The sequence below is a fragment of the Curcuma longa genome, chromosome 16 (genome assembly GCF_044706935.1).
Source record: "Curcuma longa cultivar G26 ecotype Majalengka, Jawa Barat chromosome 16, ITB_CL_G26_1.1, whole genome shotgun sequence".
Classification (NCBI taxonomy): Eukaryota; Viridiplantae; Streptophyta; class Magnoliopsida; order Zingiberales; family Zingiberaceae; genus Curcuma; species Curcuma longa.
In genome coordinates, this window is record NC_133876.1 from 10,644,962 (window position 1) to 10,669,551 (window position 24,590).

Consider the following 24,590-nt stretch of genomic DNA (forward strand, 5'->3'; position numbering starts at 1 on the left):
CCGCTGGGTCTCATCGGGGTACTGCTGGCCGCAGACGAGGCAGATGTGGTAGTAGCACTCGGTCTAGGGAGTGAATCAGACGAATTACCCACTCCGAAGGCGTTCTTCGGCGGCGCTGACTTCAAAGGTACATTTGCAGACACGCCACGTCCCTGGCCGAAGGCGGATCCGACGAGATCGCCGAAGAGGTTAGGGTCCAACTTGGGGATCCCGATCTCAGAGGAAGGGTTCGCAGACGTCCAGCTCTTTCCGAAGATATCGCCGACCATGGAAGCGGGAGCATTGAGATTGCCAGATCGGGCGGAGGAGGGCGCCGCGGCAGGCGTCCACGATGGCCGAGAGGGCTGGTGCGCCATAGAAGGCGCCGTCGCGGAGGAGGGTGCGGTGGGTTTCTGATCCTTAAGAGGGCCGGAGGAGGAGCCGCGGGCAGATCCGGCGACGTCGAAATCGTACTGGTAGGAACCGAAGGAGGCACCGGCGGTAGAGGAACGGACGCCGCCATGAAGCCGCTGAAGCCGCTGCCGGCGAGAATCTGAAGGCTCTCTCAACGGAGACGAAAAAGGGAAGAAAGAAAAGAACAAGATGAAGAAAAGCGGCGAAATTTTAAGGGCACGCTCCCGCCGTCTCCGCTTCTCGAGTTAGTCTCCGACCGGTGACTTCGGTCTAAGTTGGTTTGACTCGGTCCGATTTTTTTTTCTTGACCATCCAATCCAACTCAACGTAAACGGTTCAGATTTCCGTCACAACCCATCACAAATTTGTGACGAAAGTGGCAAGCAGTTTTTTTTAACACACTTATAAGATTATTTCCAAATTAAATAAAGCTTCTTGTCACAACAAATTTCTGTCACAAATTTGTGATGGGAATCTGCACTGTTCGATTTTAAAGTTAAGATTAAATCCAGGTCGTAGATTGAATGTGTGATTGTGATGACTTGGATTTAATTTTCTATTTTAAAATCTAACGGTCTAGATTTCTGTCATAAATTTGTGATAGAAATTTGTTGTGATAAGAATCCCAACTGTTGTAAATTTTACAATGAGTGATGTTACTTGTCACAATATATTCCCGTTACAAATTTGTGATGGGAATCTAGATCGTTCAATCATAATCACTCATTTAATCACAATCATCCATTCAATCTACGATCAGGATTTAATCTTAATTTTAAAATCTAACGGTTGATTCCTGTCACAAATTTGTGACGATAATTCTATTGTGACAAGTAGCTTTCCCCTTTTACAATTTTACCATGACACAAGATCACAAGAACATCTGCTTAATTAACCAAAAAATTTGATGGAACAAACACTTCTAAACATCTCCAAAATTTATGTTAAACAATCACCATTTATCATCATCCAAACTTCTACAATCACCGCAATGATTTGAAAGAACAAAGAATAGATGGCAACATACCAATCGATCCAAAGCATGAGATCATGCTAAAGTCTCTCTGTGAATTGCTTCTTGTTCGGGCTAATGCTGTTCCCGCGGCTAATCTTGAGTGCCTCGACGGCCTTCTGTATCTCCATCATCACTGCGCTATCGACGCTCCCTGTGGAGATGCCTCGGTGGGTCTTCTGGAGGTGAAGCTTGAGCGAGCTGGTGCTCAACCCAGCATTCTTTCCGCAGATGGGGCACACCTTCATCGCCGGCCTCTTGTGCTGCCAGTTCATAGATATTTTGCCATGGATTCTTCTATCCAGATCTAGCAGGATTTTCGCAAATCCATCATTCGGTTGGGCTCGTTTATGAACCTTCTTCAGCTTGCTCCAAGCTTCAGATAGAGTGTAACCCCTGAAAGGGGAGAAACAGTCAGGTAACTCTATGGCTCAAATTGACAAAGAAGCAAATACAAAGTGTAGAGTATAGTTTCTCACTTTCTTAGCATCAAGTGACTGAGCACCACGGTTGCACTGCGACTCTTTCCTTCAAAACAATGAACTAAAACTTTTCCTCCCGATCGTTCGACATAGTCGATGTAATCTGAAGCTTCCTCGAAGATATTGCTGATATCTGTGTCCTCTTCATCACTTATCTACATTTAAAATAGTTCCAACAGTCTGCTGAGATCTTCACAGACTCGAGAGTTCCATCAGTATCAAAATTATGAAATAAAGGCTTACGGAGAAGTTCTTGTACTGAAAAAGGTCGGGATATTGAGAATCTGATTGTCCGATCTCATTCGAACACAAACACAGAATGTGAGTGATGCCCAAGTGTTGAAGGGTGTATTTGGACCTTGCAGCAAGAGCACCACCAACAAACAGGTTACGAGTAACAAGCGACGGCCTCTCGGTACTTGCTGCATCAGATATCAGAGCTATCCTTTCAAGTATATGTTCAAGTCGTACCTGAAAAGGGACGTATCAACTACGGAAGTTCTTCAACTAAATAGAATTGAAGTACACCTTCTGCAGTTCACCTTCAGCTCATATGCATCGACGACAATGTTATTATCGTTGCCTTCGAAGAATCCAGTATTAAAATTCTTTTCCTGGCAAAACTTAACCACATCGGTGCGAAGCAGTCCATTCCACTGGTCTATCTCTTTGTTGAGTTCAGCATCTACCTAAAATAAGAAGAATATGTCAGTGCTCAATGAGCATTGTAGTTGTCGGAGAATGAGAAAGTTAGGAGAGTTCTTGAATTATTGCTTAACAAATAACAAGCTATGCAGGAGACACATTTCATCTAAATACTTCTTTATTCATACAAGCATATAAATGAATAGAAATATCTTCCAAAAAATTCCAAACCTTTCCCAATTTGTGAAAGTCGCGCAGCTTCATTGTCAATCGAAGGCCACGAGACTCCTCACTTCCTTTGAAGTTTCTTCCATTCCAGTCCCTTGAGATTGGAGAAACAGATTCAGGACTTCCTCGTGATCCAGGGGGCGAACATTTTGGAGTTGATCTTTGCATCAGAGGGTCATTTAATTCCACATCATTTATAATCTGATGCTTGATTGCAGGCGAGGGTGTACCTAAAGCAAATCCACTCAAGTGAGATGGGGAGTCTAATGTCCCTGTCTCGTCTCTTTCAGATTCTCCAGAGCTTTTACTAATTATCGATAGGTACACACGCAAGAGGCCATCCAATTTCTGGTACAGAGTAAGGAGGAATACATGGATGCTCTGAAGATCCCTGAGAGCTGCACGAAATCCTCCTCGGAACTCATGAACAGCTGCTTCTGTGTCTCTATCATCAAGGGAAGAACATGAGTCATTTTGTGAACCTCCCTCATCTGGTCCAGGATGCCCCAATCTGCCTCCTGATAGCTCGTATAACAGGCTAGAGGAATACTCAAAACTGTTAAGTAACAATTCGACGAGTTTTGGATATCGTTCCTGATCTTTAGCTCGTTTGCCTGCAGGAGGTCGTCGAGGGACACCAGAATCAATGGCCACAACATGGAACTCACTCTTCCTGTCATCGTTTACAATTCCCTTCTTCAATGATCTTTCCCCAACCTCATTGACTTCATCCAAGCTCTGACACGAAGGCTCAGATATTCCACTAGTTGAGTTTGATCTTCTTTCTCTCTGTAGAAACCTTGTTACCTGTGGGGCATAACTACTAGCACCCAAAACATCTTCGTAAAATGCATCAATGCTTCCAGATGTCACCTTATCTGCAATTAATAGATTTGCATAGTTGCCACGCCACCCCAACTGACGAGAGGGGAGCCGATCCTCATTTCTAAGTACGAGGTCTAACATCAAAACTCTGCCTAGTGCTCCCGCTGCTTTTAGAGCGGCTTCCCGCATTTGAAATACATTTGAGCTCTCGAGAAGCGGTGATCCATGCACATAACTACATTATTTACAAAAAAAAGGATTATGTCCTATAACAGCGATAAATTACCAAAGATGCAGAAGCTGTCATACTTCATTAGGAAGAGGCATCGACTTAATTCGAGAGCTTCCAACAATTCTGAACAAGTTAGCTCACCGACTTCATCTCCAGCTGCAACTGCTTCATCACGTGCTTTTTCTGTAGCAACCTTAATCTGATGCCACTCCGGACTGGAATTATGTATTACTCTTGCCTAATTTATTACAAATTGCAAAATTTTATCAGTAAAAATTCCAAAAAGCTTGGGCATAGACAAAAAGATGTACTACCTGAGGCGTACCGACACCAATCCACTTTGCAAATTCATAGCCTAAGCGCTCTGACTGTGTGGCCAGCCTTGAGGATGCAATCTTTATTACCGCTGCTGCTTCATTTGAGGATAAATTGGCAGTTCTGTTGAATAAGGCAAAGAAAACAACTCCTCCTGAATTGACAGTCACCTGTACAGGATACTATTTGTGTAACAAATAATAGATATCTTAAAAACAGAATTCTTGTAACCCTGATCAAGCGCGATGGCATAAAAGGCATAATTGCAGAACAAGGAGAGAAACCAAGAATGGAGATACCAGAAAGTAAGTGAGCGTGCATGTGGAAATTCATGATAAGCTAGGTTGTGTGTAAATTCATGGTAAGATTTTTTAATGACACTAATTTGTTGCAATGCTGCCTTTGGAGCTTTTCTATATTAATGTGCCGTAATTAACTTTTAAATAAATGGTCATATCATATATATATCTCTAAAAATACACCAATTTGAGTATTTTAGATCTTTGAATTCTAGTTTAGCAAACATATAATTGCAAATATAAAATCTTGTAGAGAATTTAGAAGATAGATGACAACAATGCCTTTGAACTTCCAAATATTATACAAGCAAAACCTAAATTTGACCATCATCATAAAATCATATTTATCACAACAATTTAAGATCAACTACAATTATTGTGCCTCCATTGAACTTTATGCAAAGCAAATTAAATTACCATTTTATTATTACATTAACTTTTTTTTATCTCCATCTACCTCTTAACTCTTTTAAACTCTCTTGCCGAAAAAATGTACTGATTACCTTTTATATTTCATAGATCACAACCAATTTCCTCTCATTTTGTTATTTTGTTGGAGTTACACCAAATTATTTTTTGAATATTAGAATTTTTATAATTTTGTCCTTTCAATATTACAAATCCATCTTAGCATTCTAATATCTACTACCTCATATTATATTATTCATTTTTTCTAAATTATCTTCGATTTATTCCATTTATTTATTTGTTTATGTTGGAAGGCGGTACTCGACTTTTAGACAAAAAAACATTTGACAAAATAAAGATCATAATGGAAGGAGAAAGACAAAATAAAAGATGGAATCAAATAATCAGTAAAATTACAGAAAAGGAATTGTATGTGTATAATTTAAACCAAACATCAATGATTATGAGAACTGGGTGATCAAACCTCCATAGCTTTGTTCATCTCATCCTCGGAATGTTCACTACTGCTGGTATGTTCTGTATGATGCAGAGAAGAAAGAGCATCCCAAGAGAAATCATTGGATTCAATGTCCAAAATCGAAGCATTTCCTAGCCTTTCCCACAAACTCATTTCTGGTGATAGGACACATGTTTCTGCATTAACTAAGTCGTGACTCAATTCTCGCATGTGTGGTGTCTCAGTACTGTCAAGAAAAGAAAATGTAGTTCAATATGTATGATAAGACAAAGTTCAAGAAAGACTATCTGTTTTAAACCACCAGTTTTGATTAAATGTGTGGATTATATGGCTCAAACTAAACGAGGCCAGAATACTCCAAACGTTAAAATTAGCATTTGTAGTACATCAATAGTGGATAATTGATCAACAATGTGCCACGGACAAAAATATTTTCGAACCAAATGCCCCCCCTGATGTTTCATGGATTTTAGAGAACATAATTCTAAAAGGCAGTATAGAATTTCTTCAGACAGGCAGCAGAACCTAAAATTTAACTTAATCAAATCGGCGAGCAGTATATTGCTAACTATTGTGATTTTCTAACACCAATTTGTATGTTCATGATCAGTAATTCCATTTAATACACAACGGTGAGGAGAGATAAGTAAATTCTCCTCCCATAGGAGATAAGAGGGGCAGTATTTGATCAAGTGAACCATGTCCTCTATCACTGAGTAAAACACGGTTTTGGTTCTAAAAATTTCCTACCAGATAAGAAAGCTCAGTGGTGAGGTAACTAGGGATTAGAAGCCATAAGAACATGTTGATCTTTAGCAGCAGATGAGCATTCCCTGAGTTTGATGGCCAAGGATGGAGAAACCAAGGGATATTTGGCATCCTATAAAATGAGCAAAGGAGAAGGAAACTCATTTTGGAGGTCCATCACCAAGTAACATAGTTGCGACGTGGAAGTGTAGGTCGCCTGAAAACTCTCCATGAATGATTGGAGAACAAAAAGCGATCAAGGTGGAACTTCCAAGACAATGTTTGAGAGCATGTCTCCTAGCATTCGTGTAAGGACAATATTTGGCTTGGAAGCAAGGATGGAAAATTTTAGGAAGTGGTTTTTGAGCTATGTTAAGGAAACTATGGTTCACAGCAAAATAAAATATTATGATTGTCACCGATTTGTAATTTGTTTATAGCCTAATGCAATCCAAGGTGTAAAATGCCTCTTTAGACAGAAGACAAGACCTTTTGAGGTGAATAACTTAAATTTACCACAACTGAACTTAATTGCATCTTGACTTTTATGGAGATGATACCTTCAAAAAAAAGAAAGGAGAGATAAAGGGAATAAGAAGATTGAATAATTGCGAAAAGTCAAGGTGAATGAGAAGATATACTGCCAGAAAAATTGATACAATTTGAAGGATTTATATCCATGTAAATAGACTACCTCTACTCTTCACGCTTTGGATCCAGCTACAAGGAATAACTTAATCAGATGGAATGGCCTTCGATAAGATAACTGGAAATTTTCATTATGTGAAAGAAATTGCCTATGCAATCAAGTAGGTTGCCTTGGCCATAAAATTGACGCCCTTCTATAGGTTAGATCATTGCAAGTGAAAATGCTAGTTAGTCTTGACAAAGCTCACATCCCATTCTAGATGAACCAAGTTCTTCGTATTGTTAATCCAACATGGGTTTTGGTCCATTAAAAATGAATTCAATAAATCATCATAACTGGCAGAGGAAGCTTGCTCTATCCTAGTGGAAGAAAGATATTAGCAAGTTGGCTAGTGGCCAATAAAAACCTGTCTGTTTCGCCGTGACTGAATGCTAATCGAGATATCATGCAAAATGTAATACAGATCTAAGTAGGATGACCGAGTAGTTAATCCATAGACACTCATATCCTAAACAGACAGTTAGCTGCAAGACGCAGCCTAGCATGGTCGATAATGATATGGAAGGACCCATTTAAAACCATAATTATGATTTATTTGCCAAGAAAGAATGAATGGCAATGGTTGATTTATTAATAGGAAAAATGGATTCAATATGGTTCCATAGTTTGTAGAAACTAACCTTGGTAGAAAAAAGACAAAGACATGCAGATCTAGATCTCATAAGGTTCTTTATAATGGCTCTTGAACACATGACCATATATCTAATAGCAACCCAATTACCGTATCAATTGTCGCAATGCTTAAAAAGGAAATAGTTGAATTTTTTTCTCTCTAAAAATCAATTAGAAAATCAGCATATTTGCTGTTACAGAACATCTAAGAGATGAGCAACAGAAACCTTGTTCCCAAACAAATCTAGTGTAATCAGATGAAAGAAACAATTGCCCTAAACCCATGAGTTTGAGGTTACTCCAGTATTTTCAATGGAAAGAAACAAAAGCGAAAAGGCAATGAAGAATGATTTGTTTCATGATATTCCAGCAACTCTACATTGTGCAATGGAAATATATAACTCAAAGTGAACATCAAGCTGCAATTTGAACAGGGTAATCAATCTACATGGTTAAGTAGCAGAAAAACAGTACCTCTGGTCATGGTCGAACCAGAATCTCCCACCAGGCGTTGCTTCAAACTTTGAATGCCGGCGGGGAAAACCAGATGGCTTGAACTTACCGCTGCGCTTACGCACCAGAGCCACCCATCTCTCGAACGCCTGTGCAGATCCAGTTAAATCTCCCCAAAGCAAAGAAATCACCTTCACAAGTCAAACCACAAGAAGCAAACAAATCACAAACGCAACCAGAGCAATCCACTTCACGGAAGCCAAACATGCTTACTCGAGAAGAGAGCGAGTATTCCTTCTCCCCGTCGCTTTCCTGCCCCCGCCCACAAAAAAAAAGGGGAAAGATGAGATTTTTAACCAACGCAAAACCAAAAATTTAAAAAAAAAACATCTCGCTTCAGGATTTCTGGGTATAGATCAATAAAGAACTGTGGGAAGGAATAATTAGGAAGAAGGAGAATACCTTTGGGGTTATGATGGGAGGGCAAGGGTTTTCCTCCTTTTGCTCCTCTTCTGCCATGAGAAGCGAGAGCACCCTTCGATCGTGGGGGAGATTTAACTGCTAATTTTTATTTTCTGGAATACCTTTTTGAATTCGTAGAGTATGCACTGAATTCGAACAGCATTGGGGCCAATGAGGGCAACGGCGAAGGGGGCAAATACACCTTTTCTGCTCCGCGAAAAGCGGCCCGCTTTCCTTCTCAAAGCCGGAAATGATGGCAGTGAAGCTTTACAGCAATCGACAGAAAGAAAAACTACTAATAAAGGTTTGAGATCGATCTCAATCTCTCACCCTCAAGAACGGAGGGAGCAATCATCGTGGCTCATGCTTCAGAAGACTGCTGCTGAAGCCGTCGAGTCGCTGACCATAACTGAAGGCTGAACAAATGTGTTTTTTAAATTAATTTTTTTTAGATATTTATTGTTATAATTTTGTTTTAAAAAAATTATAATCAACAGAAAATAATATATATATATATATATAATATTTTTAAAATAAAAGATTTTTTATATTTTGATGTGTTTTTTAATATTATCTAACAATTAGGCACCAAAACAAACACATGAAAATTCAAAACAAAAAACAATCTTTAATTATATTAGAAATATTAGAAATTCATCCTATCGATCACAGTTCTAATCGGTAGAATATTTTAAAAATAAATTTTTAAATATATAAAATTTATATTATATATATATATATATATAGAATATTGTTCATTTACTCCTCCACTCCAGTTATTATTCCCCACTAAGCACGTGCTCCTTTTGTTGTTGTCATTAAACTTGATTAATAAATGCACATATTAAATTGGGGCGCATATTAATCCACACACTCAATGATAATAATAATAATAATAATTTATTATATATTTCATTAAACGTGATAGATAGTTGAGGCTTGTAATAAAGTATTTGCCTATTTTCTTTTTAATTTATAACTATCAAATTAGGAATATTCCTAACTATGTAATCTAATTGTTCATGTTGAGATCGTTGAGCATCTGAGTTGACTTTGCGGAAAAAAAGAAGGATGATAGATTCCGTGATCTTGCAAGCACCAAGAAGATGAGAATGAAGGTCGGAAGTGTCTTAGCTCGATCACTCTAACGTTCAAATCAGTTTCTCAACTGGTCCGGGAAGAAGAAGAAGCAGAACATAATTGAGAGAGCGTAATGAGTGTGCGTACTTCTATTCGTGAGAAGTAGGAGATATGCATGGAAAATGGTCAGAGAAAATATGAAAACCCCATATGATTTTAATTAAGAAGAATATCCTTGTGTGAAAATTTTGTCAAATAGAATGTCTCATCTAAATAAGAAAGGTGTATCATCGCCGCCCTATTAGCGAAAAGTCATGTCATCCATCATCATACTGTATCTTCATGACACATTAATGAAGGAGTAGATTAACTCCCATATCCCATGATCGCCCCTATTCTTCTAGCGGTGGTATAGTTAACTGAGAGAGCGGAACGAAGTGAAGTCGGTTGAGTATCAAGCAGAGTACTGAGGGAATGAAGGAAGTCGGGCCGACAGAGGAACCTGAATCGGGGTAGATTGGGGACTGAGTAAAAATATAACCGAGCGGAACCTTAAAGTTAGAGTTCAACATTGGATATATACGAACTCAAACCTCAGGAGAGAGGTCGGCTATCCTCTCCAAGCTGATCCTAGTCATGGAGTCGGGTGTCGAATCCTAACTTGAGCCATCTCTTCACGTAGAGCTTGAGTCTGAGAAAAATATGAAGAACTGGCACCAAGTCGGGGGGACTTGGACGAATGGCTCAGAACTCAGAAAGGACTATTGCACAGGAGTCGAATTATAGGACATAGTAGGGCTTGGGTCCCAATCAGAATTAGAAATTGGGTACCGAGTCGAAACTTAAGGTCAAGTCAATTTTCAGTCTGACATGTCGCCTACTCGAATTAAGCTATACATTTGTACTAATCTTAGTTAAATTCGTGTATATGTTACTTTAAATATGCCAGGCTAATCTTAGTTAAATTCGTGTCCATCGGAAGACACTGAGAGAGAATAAAGCCAATAAATTATTTTTCCCAAAATAACTTAAAAATTTAAAAGGGAATAATAATAATTGTTGCGTTGCTTTCGTAATCAAATCAAATCACACAACTTTTTGTGTTGTTTTCGTAATAAAAAAAACAACTTTTTGGTCTCCATCGAGTCGAACCGGACGGCCCGATCTGATTCCGAAACACTGCACGAGGTTAACGTAACGAAACGTGAACGTGATCACGCCCGTTAACGTAACGAAAGAAGATAAATGACGTACTAAGCGACTCCGAGCGTAGGCGACGACCACGACTCGAACCCTTATCCTTCGATGGAAGTCAGCTACCAACTCAGCTACGGAAGAGTTTGTAGTAGACTTGACGTGTGGGTTACCCGACGACAAATAATTAAAAAGATTGCCACGTAGACGGCAACGGCATCTCCCGCTGTTCTCCTCCGCATAATTTTGTGGATATTCTCCACCATCCACGTCGTCCCGATCCAGATCCAACGGGAAACGCTTACTTTTTCAATCAGTGACAAAATTTTCATTTACGTCCCTCAGATTTTATCACGTGTCAAAACTCTCCTGTTACAATTTAAAATAAATAATTTAATTTATTTTAAATTTAAATTAGTTTAACTCGATTATTTTATCAAATAAGCTCCAATAATATAAAGTTTAATTTCATTTGGTTCATTATTATCCTAACGATAAGTATATCGTTATAAACACTTTAATTTATTTTTTAAGTAGTTTATGATGTTTAACTTAGGAGGAGCATGATTAAGAATGACAATGAAACAGATTTGGATTGAATTTAATATACTCCATTTTCATTCATTATATTCATTCTTATCTACGTCCAAATCTTCATCTCTATTGGTATTCAATTTTTATCTCATCCTTATACAATGGCGGAGTCAGAATGACTGATCTATCCAGGTTGATCCCAACCTCGAATTGTCTTCATTTCTCTCGCTGTTGACTCCTCCGAGCTATCTTCTTTTCTCCCACCGCCAACTCACTTAGCATCCTTTTTTCTCAAAGTTGTTATCTAACGTCGCCTCGGGCTAAAGCTCGGATAGATTAAAATCTAAATAAATAAGCCAGGCTCGAATAATATTTTAAATAACTTAATTCATTTTAGATAATACCAAACAAACTTAAACAATGCTACGACTCATTTAAAATTATAGAAGAAAAAAATACCAAATTTACGAGGGCCAAAATGGATATTTTCATCTCCTCAATTGACCATTTTGCTCATCCACTAATTGGCCCCGCCAACTAACAACTGAAGGTTAACATGGTCATTTCAGGATCCAGAATATACTCAACGAACCATCACAGGCTTTATTTTGATACCTCCGGAGATTTGTTAAACTCCTCTCGTTATCACCAATCATCGTCTTTAAAATGCGCCGCGAGCGAATCGGGAGGCGCACAGAGGAATCGGCGACGATCGATCTCCTCCATGGCCGCCTCCGACGTTGTCGCCGCGCCGGCGACGGAGGGGTATTGCTACATAAGGCTTCCGTCGGAGCCGGACATCGCGGAGCTGCCGCCAAGAATATTTGATGAGTTACCCACCACCAAGGTCGTATCCGTCTCTCGGCCGGACGCCGGAGATTTCACGCCCTTGCTACTTTCCTACACCATCGAGTTCCAGTACAAGCAGGTGCTGACACCGGAGATCTCTTTCCTTCTCTTTTAGATTTCGTGTTACGGCAAGTTAACACCGGTTTTTTAATTTGCTCATATTTGCCGAATGCCCATACATAAAAACAGAAAAACTAGTCGTAGCTGAATCTTACTTTGTTGATGTGTCTGGGGGTTCGTCTGCTGTCTGTAAATAGGGTACAAATGCTATGATGGAGAAATATTAATATGTTTTCGAGTTTTCTCTTGGTAACAAGTGCATAAAGGAATTGGAACCATATTGTTGTTAGGCACTTAGTTGAAGTAATCTGTTTGCTTTATAGTTGGTATGTGAATCTGTTTATTTACTCGAGACTACTTTTTTCCTTTGTACATTGTTTCGGTGTGAGATTGATGAAAATGATTTGATCAATTTGGTTCGTCATAAGCAACCAATGAAGTAAGACATTAATTTTGCTGTTCTTACTTTGAGTGATATTGCTATTTTTGCCTTTAGATATCCCTTCTATTTTGTTTTCACACAACTTCTTTGGTTAGCTTATGAATAATTGTTTTTTCTGTTTTTTTTTTAAATTTATTTCCCCGACAATCTTTACTAGTGTCGATGTTCAAAGTGAGCTAATATCCAGTCCTTGAGTTAGGAGGAAAACTAATGAGTATTAATTTGGGTAAGAAGCATTAATCAAAAAGGAAAAATGTACACTCAAAGTACAATTAGAGGATTGTGCCGTTTGGGCAAAATGATGGATGATAAACAAGTGATTGTAATTTCTATACCACTATGAGAGTATTCGGCTCGAGAACATTTCTAAGATGCAGATGTAAGATGTTAGCAAATCATTTCAGTAAAAAGGTGGAATCCGCCACCCCAGCGGTCCCACACGGTTGACCCCACGACTATCTGTGAGGAGGTAAATCGAGAAGTTGCACTTGGCCACGACGGAGAATGACATTGCTTCGGCTTCGCCGAGATTCGACCCTTGTCCACTTCAGCAACTCTGCTCTGTCGTAACCAACTCAATTATGCCCCAGGGGCAAGATGTTAGCAAACCATGTACTAAGTTAATGGATCTGATTATGCCCTCCATATGACACTTTCAATTTATTGTCATAGATTGCTCATGAAATATTGCTTCGAAATAAGTGAAATCTATATTTATATATGGAACTGAAAGGAAACTTTATATTCAGAGTGATGGATGATGTTTGGAACATGTGATACTGTGTACTGATAGCAAACTGAAGACTGTAAGTTCTTGGTTTGTTTTATTGACTGTATCCCTCCAAATTATTTAGGTTGCATGAGTTAGTTATTCTCAAGTGGTAAGTTGTTTCTTAATTTCATTCATCTTGTCTTCTTGATCAAAAAGAGGTTGTCTGATAGGTCATTTGTTTGCACAATTCCATGCATCTTTTTGATATTCAGCAAGTAATTTTCTAATATTTTAATTATGCAACAACATTTTATGAATTTGGTTTGTACTGCAAAGGCTTTAACAATGTACTTGGGAATCAAACCACTTTTTGTGTTTTGCAATTTTTTATCTACATTAGCTTTCTTTCTGTTTTATGGAAAATTTTTGTTCATAATTTTACTACTAAAACACTTTTTTTGAGCTTAGTTTATCCCATCCATACTGTCATCTAATGCATAAATGCTATTTCATTCATCAGTTCAAATGGCGCTTGGTAAAGAAAGCCTCACAAGTTTTGTATCTACATGTTTCTTTGAAAAAACGTGCATTTTTAGAGGAACTTCATGATAAACATGAACAGGTGCGTAACTCCTACATAATTCCATTATCTTTTATTTATAGTAAGATTTTTCTCGCTATAAATCAGTTTCCCTTTGAAAATAGTGATAAACATATAAGGCTCATTGTGAAAATAAGAGTCTGCATTTACATCTTGTTTTACTATACATGTTTGTTGAAAATAAGTCATTTGTGATTGCCATCTGCCCTTTAGGCTTATTGTCATCAAATTGTCATAACTATTTGAGGTCAACTACATGAAATTTATCACTTCACTGAGCTCTACACAAGGCTATATCATTTAGTAATGCTAATATCTTTAAATTACTTTTACCATCTCCTAAATCACTTTTGATTAGGTTAAACAGAGTTTTCTTTAGTCTCCCTCTATCCTTTACCTTCCAACTCTAAATCTCTAATTGATTTAACATGTCTTTAACAAAATAATTTATTGCTCTTTAAACATGTCTATACCATCTTAATCCACCTTTCTCTTATTTTATCATCTATTGAATCTAATTTCTCCTAGTATTATTATTTATTATTATCTTTTGACTCAATGTGGTTTGACCTTTCCCGGGATCCTGCATCGGCGGGAGCTTCGTGTACCAGCTTGCCCTTCTATCTTTTGACAACCTCACACATCATATTAATATTGTCATCTCTGCTACATTATCAATGTAAATGTTCTTTTTCTAATTGCCACATACTCTCATAGCTTAAGCATGACTTGTCATACCACAAATATTTTCTTTTAGCTCATGAGCACACAATTATCACAGAGGATTTTGGACTCATAAATTTCAACCACTCACTCTTACCTTTATCAGTGATATCTTGATTAATGTCTCCTAGTTGAAATAAGATCCAATAATCTAAATCTCTTATCAAATTTTTGTGCCTATTGCTTAGCTATGTTCTCACTTTTTTCTTATTACAGAATGTTTATGCATTTTATTTATGTCCTCTTGTCTTTAAATAAAACTACATTTCATAAGTAAATTATTTTTATTTATTTTAAGACCTTTTGTTTTCAAAGCTTTTCTCCATAATTCAAGTTTCAAGTTTAATCTTCTTATACGCATCAACTAGCATTATAACTTCTTCAAATAACACACATTAATAAGCTTTATCTTGTACGTGCTAATTTGAAGAGATAGACTTAGAGATGACTCATGTAAACAATGTTTATGAGAAAATCATTTATTACATTCTTAGTAGTACATTCCCCTTAGAAGGAAAAGTTAATATGACTATGACCAACTATATGCTATGAGTTAGTGTTAAATAGTTAATAAAACACATTGTGGGTTTTTTGTCACTAATAGTCAAATTTAATATTCATTTCTCTTTATGCCATCTACTGAAGGTTAAAGAATGGCTTCAAAATCTTGGTCTAGGGGAGCAAGTGCCTTCAGTTCAAGATGATGATGAAGCTGATGATATATCTGTTCTGTACCCGAATGGGGAGAATACTGCAGTTAAAAGCAGGTAATTTTAATTCCATAATGTAGAAATAAAAGAACAACAAAAATTTGACATGGTCAAATAAATTGCACTTTCATAACTTAGGGAGATGTACATCGTTCGAACTTGAATACAAGTATTTATCATCAATATGGATCTAAGTATTTGCTATGTGATTTTCTAATAGATTTGACACAAGATCAATGGGGGTATTAGTGTCTAACTAAGAGGGTTGTGTCATTGTTAGGTCTCCCACACTAGTAAGGGAGTAGATGAAGATTGAGTGTAAACATAGACTAGTGTTTCTTTGAAAATATTTACAACCACAGCATGTGACATATGTCATACCTATGCTTCATGCTAGATAATGGCTTCTACGGGACAACATCATCTAATTGTGGAACAACATTTATGATGCAAGGTGAGATATAGTCACTAAGGAGAGTTATGAACTCATAATAGATTACACAAAAAGTGTATATTCTTTTAATTTAACTCATGATAAAAATACTTTTGTACCAGACTTGCAATCCTTTTCTTTTCCTAGATACTTTTCCTAAATTCAAAGCTTTACCAAGAAGTATCATGCAACTGTACAAGTCCTGAAAAATGGAAGGCAATAGTGCATCAAAAATATAAAAAAAACATAGCTTCTAAAGATGAATTTATTAAACACGACATTGATCAATGCCATAAATTTGTTGAGCTTTCAAGCTTCAGAAAATTGATGCAAGGCCAGTTGTTTGTCCTAGTGAAATGAATGCCATGTTCTTCTGTATCTCTCAGAAGTCCAGACGAGTTCACAGGTCACAGCATCTCATCTATATGATAAGGACAAGCTCAGTATGTCTCATGCTGTTTAAAGTGTATTTAGCTTAGTGTTTAGGACTGTTCTCTTGGTCTTTCCTTCCTTCAAAGAGAAGTAATTTGACAGCTGTAAGGCATTGCCATTACAGAAAAAGATTGTAAGTTTCTAGATGTTCAAACTATACTATAGGTATTTAAATTGGTTTCTTTGCAATGAAGTGTAGTGGGGACAACGGATCCAAACCCAGATGGCTATTTTAGATATTTTCTTCCAGATAATCTGGCTTATCTTTAAGAATGACATCATCTAGATTTTCAGCAATATTTCTAAATGAGCTCAACAAATTCCATCTCCCGCTTTTGCCGTCACTGACTATTATCTTATGCTGCTTGCTTCATCAAGTGCCACCAAGATGTTGACTAGTAGGTAAAAGAATAATATTGAGGCTCACAAGCTACAATCAGAATCTTTTTTAATAAACAAGGATTTTTGACTTTTTTATATTATGAGCTTTCTCTTCGTTGAAATGTACATAAAGGTAGACTGAAGAATGGATGTTTTTTTAGGAAATTATCAAACAAATAATAGTACATTTGCAATTGAAGTTCATTTTATTTTAATCTTGCGCTTGGATCTATGTACCTCAATGATGCAAAATGTCTGACCTTTGTCCTTGTACTTACAAAATTGCTTAGATTTCAGTTAAATACCTTGTATTGATCTTCACTAAGAATTTATAGTCGAGATGATCTCTTTTCGATTTTCACACTTTAGATTTTCACTCTTTAAGCAGAGATATACCTTCTAGTGCTGCATTGCCGATCATCCGTCCAACACTTGGAGGGCAGCGCTCCATTTCTGACAGGGCTAAAGTGGCTATGCAGGGGTATCTTGATCACTTCTTTGGCAACCTGGACATTGCAAATTCTAAAGAAGTATGAATCTACCACATACCATACCTTGGTTAATATTGAATTGTACTTTGATTTCGAACCGTTGCTTGTCAAAGCCATATTCAACATGCATTTTTTTAATTTCATGAGTATTTTGGTGGTTTTCTTTTGTCATTTTTGTTTGTATTATTAGACTGCAAAAACTCTTTTTTCCCTTGTTCTTTAAGGACGCACTTACTTGGAGGGAAATTAGAGAAATTAAAGCGAACAAAAGTAAGAATAATTAGATGGAAAATATTTTTTCTTATGCATATTTGGAAGAAAGAGGAAATGAAAAATGAAGAGACTTATGATCTTTTATTTTCCTTAAAACAATCCATCTGAAAGTGGATGAGAAGTTGGAAGGAAGTGTTCTTGCTTCCCTCTTTGTCAAATAATATTAAAATTATTTTATTTCATCTCACTTTTAACTCACAATAAATAATGAAACATAACAATAATTCTCTCTACACTTCTCTTTCCAAGGGAAGAGTGAAAAAATTTTAGGATGATACCATTGGTAGTCCCTTCTACCTATATATCGTTCATCAACATAATATTACTTATAGGCCCCTGTAATATACGCTATTTATAAATCAATCGGTAACACTCCTCTCAAGCCGGTGCAAAGATATTATGAAATCTAGCTTGCTACAAATATAGTCGATCCTAAGACCTCTTAAAGACTTGGTTAGAATTTTCTTGACAAAATAACAATTAATGCCTATGTGTTCTGTTCTCTCATGGAACTCAACTAGAAGCTATGTGCATGGTGGCCTGATTGCCACATTACAACTTTATTGGTTCTTTTGGAGCATATCCCAACTTGGTTAATATCTGCTTGACTATATAAGTTCATTGTAGCTAGGACTATAGCCTCTGCCCTTGATCTGGCTACAACACTTTGCTTCTTGGCTTTTCAAAACATCAGTTCAGCTCCCAAAGGATGCAAGAGTCTGATATAGATCTCTTGTATGTTGGGGAACCTGCTTAGTTCAGATCAAGACACCCTACAATCTGAAGGTGACCTCAATCATGATAGACGGAACCTTTTCCTAGAGCATTCAAATATTGCAGGATCCTCAAGGTGACCTCTAAATGATCATGACATTGAGCTCTAAGGAATTGGCTGATGCACTCACTACGAATGATATAATAGGGTCTTGAAACCAGTAGATAGTTCAGTTTGCCAACAGATCTATATTTTTCTGGATCATATAGTGATAGGGGTGAATGTGATCTAGTGTTCCAGTTTTATATAGGCAAACCGAAACCAAATTGAATTCTTTTTAGTTTGAAAAAAATCAAACCAAAACCATATTGACTGTTTGAGTTGAAACCAAACCAAAATTTTAGTTCGGTTCAATCTGAATCAAAATTTTTATTAAAAGGAAAATCACAAACTAATTTCTTTCAGGAAATTTTTCCATCCTTTCACTAATCTTACCTCCTTTTTCTTTTCTTCCTTCCAAGTTTTGACTCAAGAATCAAGATAGTGTAATCCTTCCTAAAGATTTATATTCCAAGTTTAAGACGCATCAAACTACTTGTTGAAAAAACAACATGCGAAATCTAAAATATTTTACTGTGTTTCTGAGAGTAAAATGCATTTCATCAATATATAGAATTTCTTCTCTTCACTAACTAGCTTCACCAAAAGCTGACCTCACTTAGTTGGAAAAATCACCTAAATATGTGCAGGTTTGTAAGTTTTTGGAGGTCTCAAGGCTGTCATTTTTGCAAGAATATGGACCTAAACTCAAAGAAGGTTATGTCACAGTAAAACATTTGGCAAAAGCTCAAAAGGGTGATGATGTTAAAGGTTGCTGTCCATGCCACTGGTTTAGTTGCTGTAGTAGAAGCAAGCAACAGGTATTCTTCAATTTTTTCCTGTCCAATGTGTAGGCAATCACATACTACAAAGTTTCAGAAAGTAATTCCCTTAAGTGTTACATGTTGATTTTGAATATAATTTGTGTTGCATGATTCCTGTTGAGAATAAATCTCTAAATTGTTTCCTACATAGAGCATTTGGAACTCTTGGTTGCATAGTTAAAAATTTTATATGAACAAGTCATGAGTTTGATTCCTAGGCAGCTTAGTTGCTGTCATGAACTTAGGAACATAAATGTAAAAATAATATAATACTAGCATGTACTTGAGGGGGCTATCTTAGATAATTGTTTACATTGATGAATAGTGTACTAGGGACTATCTAGAACAATGTTGTTTAGACCATAGGTATTTAAAATGCTATAGTGAATGGGATGATTACTTGTCCAGATACAAGTATCTGTTGTAGGGCAATTGCTATATATTTTGGCAAAGGATCACATATTTCGTGAGACCAAGCAAATTGATATGAGATATCACTTTGTGCATGATTTGAGATCACAAGGTAATGCTTCCACAAAAAAGGTTACCAAAGATGATAACATCGTGGATATGTTAGAAAAGGTTCTTCCAAGCACTAACTTTTTTTGTGTCAACTGACTTTTTTGAAGTGTATGTTGGCCCTTTATGGATCGGACAGAGCTCCTTATATAGCAAAGATACATGTGCCTGAGGTACTATATGAGATATGAACTGCTTTGTTGCAAACCTTGAGAATGTTTGTCTTGTCCTCAGGCTGGGTACAATGGTCACCAGAATTGCACTAGTGCAACCAAGGCATTTACACTAGTTTGCTAAGTTGCTGTTGCTTAGAGAGTCAAGCAGATTATATCAACATCAAGTTGAGTCTCTAAAATAGTGGACAACAAGTAGTAAAATAAAAGATTCTGAATAGAAGCGGAGTCAGCAGAGCAGGTTGGCTAACTCTGTCCAAGGTTGGAATAGAAGATCTTTTGCATCTGTTCTACTTTAACCATTGCTTCTTGCTGTCCCTATGCCTTATCATGACATCGTCCATCCCTTTTCTTGTGTATCTTCCACAATTTTTACATTGTTAATCTGCTAATGTGATAAAGTTATCAACTAGTATTAGTTAGTTGAGACTAGAGCAAACCATCTTGTGTCCTCCAAAGAGCTGAGTTTTTCTTTTCTGCATCTACATTATGTATATTAATTGGGGATCTTTGACAGGTTTGGGCTGTGTTAAAACCAGGGTTCTTGGCTTTACTGGAAAACCCATTTGATACAAAGATTTTAGATATAATTGTTTTCGATGTATTACCAAATGCAAATGGAGAAAAGGGAAGCCAAATTCTTCTAGCAAAAGAAACAAAGGAACGTAATCCTTTGCATTCTGGGTTTCAGGTAAAATCTCTTTTCTTTAAAATGATAAGAAGTTTTCTTCCATGATAAAATGCCTATAACATATATTCTTTTTTTTCTTTGCCCTAGACGAAAAGAAAATTCTTTGTTATTATCATGGAAACTGCATACTTGTATTTTAATCTGAAAATTCATATCATTCATGCCTGTATGTTGTTGCTAGGTGGCCTAGCACTAAATGGGTATAGCATTTTAATAAGAATTACCAAATTAGCACGGGCCATTAGAGTCATTTTATTTTAGTTTATTTTCTACTTTTCTGAGGCTTCATTCATTTATCTCAGTCATTATCTACTTTGTGAGAATGATGTTGGCAATTTTTGTGGTGTCCATGCAATCTTACTGAAGGTATTCTGTGGGAATCGTACAATAAAGTTACAAATGAGCAATAATGCAAAGGTTAAAGAGTGGGTTACAGCAATAAATGATGCTGGATTGCGGCCTCCTGAAGGGTGGTGTAATCCTCATCGTTTTGGCTCTTTTGCACCACCAAGAGGCTTGCTTGAAGATGATAGCCATGTTCAATGGTTCGTTGATGGCCAAGCTGCATTTGAAGCAATTGCTTCTTCAATTGAACAAGCAAAATCACAGGTCCCTTTGATTTTAGAGATAGTCTTTAACAATACTTCTTTGATTTGAAGTATGAGATTATTCACTAAGGAGTTTAATGCAGATATTCATAACCGACTGGTGGCTTTGTCCAGAGTTGTATCTACGACGTCCTTTTAGTGTTCATGAGTGTTCCCGGCTTGATACTCTGCTAGAGGCCAAAGCTAAGCTGGGTGTTCAGGTACCATGTACTATTAGCTTTTATTCTCAACATTTTCTTTCATAAAAATTCAACAAAGTCCCCTATAGTTGTTTTTACTTGTGCATTTGGGATGTTAAATCATTGCTTCATAATAGTCTCGATATCATTTTTTTTGGATATCTACATTTTTATACTTTGGAGTTTTAAGGTGGTAGCCTCATTGTTAGGAAAAAGTTCATCTTTTCATTAGTATGATTTATTCAGAGTTAGAAACTAAAATATATTTAATATTTTAAAAATCCTGTGTAATTATTATTGTTGTTGCTGTTGTTACTGTTGCTATTATTATTATTGTTGTTATAGTTTTTTTAAAAGATCATGTAAAAGCCTTATTATTATTTTAGTATACTTAGATGTTTGAAATGATGACTTATAATTAATAAACTAAAACTGGACAAGTTTATGTTACAAATGTAAAACGGTAACAGAATAGAAGTGTTTGTCATTCAATTTACATGTTAGATGAGCTACACCAAAATGCTGAGATATTCCAATTCTTATTCAAGTTTTTTGTTCTTTTTCTTATTTCTTTTTTCTTAGTTAGTCTTTAACATGTAACGGTAAGGTTGCTGTCATGTGACCTAGAGGTCACGGGTTCAAATCCTGGAAACAGCCTCTTGCCAAAGGAAAGGTAAGGCTGCGTACAATGGATCCTTTCCCCGGACCCCGCATGGCGGGAGCTTCGTGCACCGGGCTGCCCCCCTCTAGTCTTTAACAGTGTCGTCTGTTGCTGTGTATGAGCAGTTATTAAGATCATCAAGTGAATTACAGAAAATTGAGTGTAGGATTAATGGCATGAACATAATTAAAATGATTGCTCCATCATTACATTTTAAGTTACACTGCATCCATATTACAACAGCTTGTATGAGAACATGTCATGGGTGTGGATCAAGTGCGTGACTTGTGGATGAGTATCTGGCATAATGTTTCTTATGTGCTTTTAAAATCTTACTGGTTACAACTAATAACCAGTATTCTGTATGCGCTAAAGGATTGGCATGTTAGTCTAGACATTTTGGTTCAATCTACTATGAATTTTTGATGGATCGCATTGTATTAACATGGATTCCTTGGTTTATTCCATGGGTCCCTGACTAAAGTTGAGTATTAAATCTTAATCTATTATCTGATATGAAATCTTAGGTTCAATCTTGAGACATAAGTCTCACTTTAGTTTGTGGAGCAGGAGCATCTTTTGTCTCTAATTCATGACAACTAACATTTACTCTATACCAAAAGTTTAGCATTTTTTTTCTTCAGATTTATATTCTTCTCTATAAGGAAGTGCCTCTTGCTTTGAAGATTAACAGTGTATATAGTAAAAGAAGATTACTAGGTATCCATGAAAATGTAAAGGTTCTACGCTATCCAGATCACCTGTCAACTGGCATTTATTACTGGTAGGTTTTTTTTTTGTTATTTTATCTTCTTGATTTTAGGTACTTTGTTGTTAATGTGCAAAACTTATACTATGCTAGGTCCCACCATGAGAAAATTGTTACAGTTGACAATCAAATAAGCTTTATTGGAGGACTTGATCTGTGCTTTGGGCGCTATGACAACTTTGAGCACAAAATTGGGGACATGTCTCCTTTTGTTTGGCCTGGAAAGGACTATTATAATCCTAGGTAATTTTTCCTAATAAATGACAGTACTAGTGGATGAATCTAACTAGTTGTGGTGACTCTATTTTTGTGAATTTATCTCATTCAATACTTTTGTAGAGAATCTGAACCAAACTCTTGGGAAGATACTATGAAAGATGAACTAGACCGTGAAAAATATCCTCGAATGCCATGGCATGATGTCCAATGTGCTTTATGGGGGCCGCCTTGTCATGATGTGGCAAGGCATTTTGTCCAACGATGGAATTATGCCAAGGTTATATTCCTTTTGAGACGAGAAATATTCTGGTAGAAAAAATATTCTATTTTTCTACCAGAATCAGATCTCTTATGAGTCTTTAGGTTCTTATTTATTTTTATCTTGTAGAGAAATAAAGCTCTGAATGAACAAACAATCCCACTCTTGATGCCTCAGCAGCACATGGTTATTCCACATTACATGGGAAGCAGAGAACCAAACCCTTACAATGAGAAACAGAACGTCTTCTCACAAGATATTACAAAGCAGTATCCATTTTCTCCATGTCAAGATATTCCACTTATTTCATCCCTTGAACCTGATGTGCTTTCAAAGAATGGTGGTGATGCCAAGGTTAATGGATTGAACAGGATTGGTTTATCTGAACAGCCAACCAGATCCAGCCAATGCCAGAACAACTCTTTTCAAAATGCAAATGTTGGACAATCAGTTAAAGATGTGCAGAAGAAAGAATTTGTTGATGACCTCAGTCATCCCAAAGCTCAGAAAGAACAAAATTTTAATTTAATAGACCAACCACTCATTCAAAATGTGGAGTGGTGGGAAACACAGGAGCGAGGTAGACAACTAGAATCTACAGATGAATCAAGACAAGTTGGTCCAAGGACTCCATGTCGGTGTCAGGTATGTAAAAAATCACTTGGAGAAAATTGGAACATCTTATCTATTCATGTTTGTTCTGTTGCCTCTGATTTTTTTGATCTAAAATAGTTTCATAGTTTTGTTTTACTGTGTTCGTGAGAAACCTCATCATGTCATATACAGTTTGGAGCAAGGCTCAAAATCTCATTTTGCGTTGTAGTTTTTGTCCCCATCTGAACTACATGCTATAAAATCTATTTTATAGTTTTCACTATTTTATTTATTCTACTTGATTTGCTTGTTAAGTGGACATTAGAAATTGTAAAATAGATCTATAATAAGCTTCATGAATGAGGACAACATTGTTGTGGTTGTTAGGTTCATTGCTACTACTCACTCCCCAATTGAAGAGATGTTAAGAGAAACAAGTCAACAACAAATTGAAACCTGTATAACTCTATTACTAATTTATCACAATACTTAAATTTTCATGTCAAAATAATGTAAACCTAGGAAGACAGATTTGCAACATGTTTTCTCTAAAATTATTTTTAATTATTTTTTATCTTTATTTAAGGTATGTGACATGATGCTTTTTGTTCATCACTTGATTGTAACAAATTGATAAGTTACATTAACCTAGGATTCACCTTAACTAATTGAAACCATGCGGGCTAATAGAACTTGGTTTGTTTTCTACCATAATAAGATATGATATCTTTAAGAAACTACCTAGCTTTGTTGGGCATCTAAGGTAGGTAACAACAATTTTATTCTCATATGATGGAAATTTTATATTTGTAGAATCCACGTTTAATAGATTCAGATCAATTTTTGACATGCACCTGAACACATACACGTGCAAGATGAATGCAGAGAATTGATTGATTTATGCTTATTTTGTTGGCGTTCTGGATCTCCGTCCTGCGATCCGGATTCTATCCGTTCCGAAAAGCATAGAACCCCACAGGATAAAAATTTTATCCCGCCTGGATCAATTGACAAAGTCTACAAAAGACTAAGTCAATCGATCCTCAGGATCGCCGATTCCTAAAT

At 36.6% G+C, this 24,590-nt stretch overlaps 2 protein-coding genes across 2 annotated transcripts in view; one reads left to right on the forward strand and one right to left on the reverse strand.

Moving 5' to 3' along the window:
- Window positions 1-1,263: 1,263 nt before the first annotated feature.
- LOC141847925 (dual specificity protein phosphatase PHS1-like) lies at window positions 1,264-8,688 on the reverse strand. The gene is made up of 11 exons (XM_074736035.1): window positions 8,301-8,688; window positions 8,112-8,150; window positions 7,860-8,029; window positions 5,324-5,543; window positions 4,132-4,302; window positions 3,895-4,055; window positions 2,764-3,820; window positions 2,430-2,576; window positions 2,131-2,358; window positions 1,885-2,042; window positions 1,264-1,801 (listed from the first exon to the last, which is right to left on the reverse strand). The coding sequence occupies exons 1-11, from the start codon at window positions 8,355-8,357 to the stop codon at window positions 1,447-1,449; spliced, it is 2,763 nt and encodes a 920-aa protein (XP_074592136.1). The 5' UTR covers window positions 8,358-8,688; the 3' UTR covers window positions 1,264-1,446.
- Window positions 8,689-11,788: 3,100 nt separating this feature from the next.
- The window catches only part of LOC141847414 (phospholipase D zeta 1-like), a gene marked incomplete in the record, with an annotated part of 13,893 nt that continues 1,091 nt past the window's right edge, over window positions 11,789-24,590 (forward strand). Inside the window, 12 exon segments of the mRNA XM_074735456.1 lie at window positions 11,789-12,036; window positions 13,692-13,793; window positions 15,141-15,262; window positions 16,840-16,981; window positions 18,680-18,850; window positions 20,063-20,236; window positions 20,603-20,845; window positions 20,928-21,044; window positions 22,329-22,468; window positions 22,547-22,696; window positions 22,793-22,949; window positions 23,061-23,576. Coding sequence (XP_074591557.1) covers window positions 11,833-12,036; window positions 13,692-13,793; window positions 15,141-15,262; window positions 16,840-16,981; window positions 18,680-18,850; window positions 20,063-20,236; window positions 20,603-20,845; window positions 20,928-21,044; window positions 22,329-22,468; window positions 22,547-22,696; window positions 22,793-22,949; window positions 23,061-23,576 — 2,238 coding nt within the window.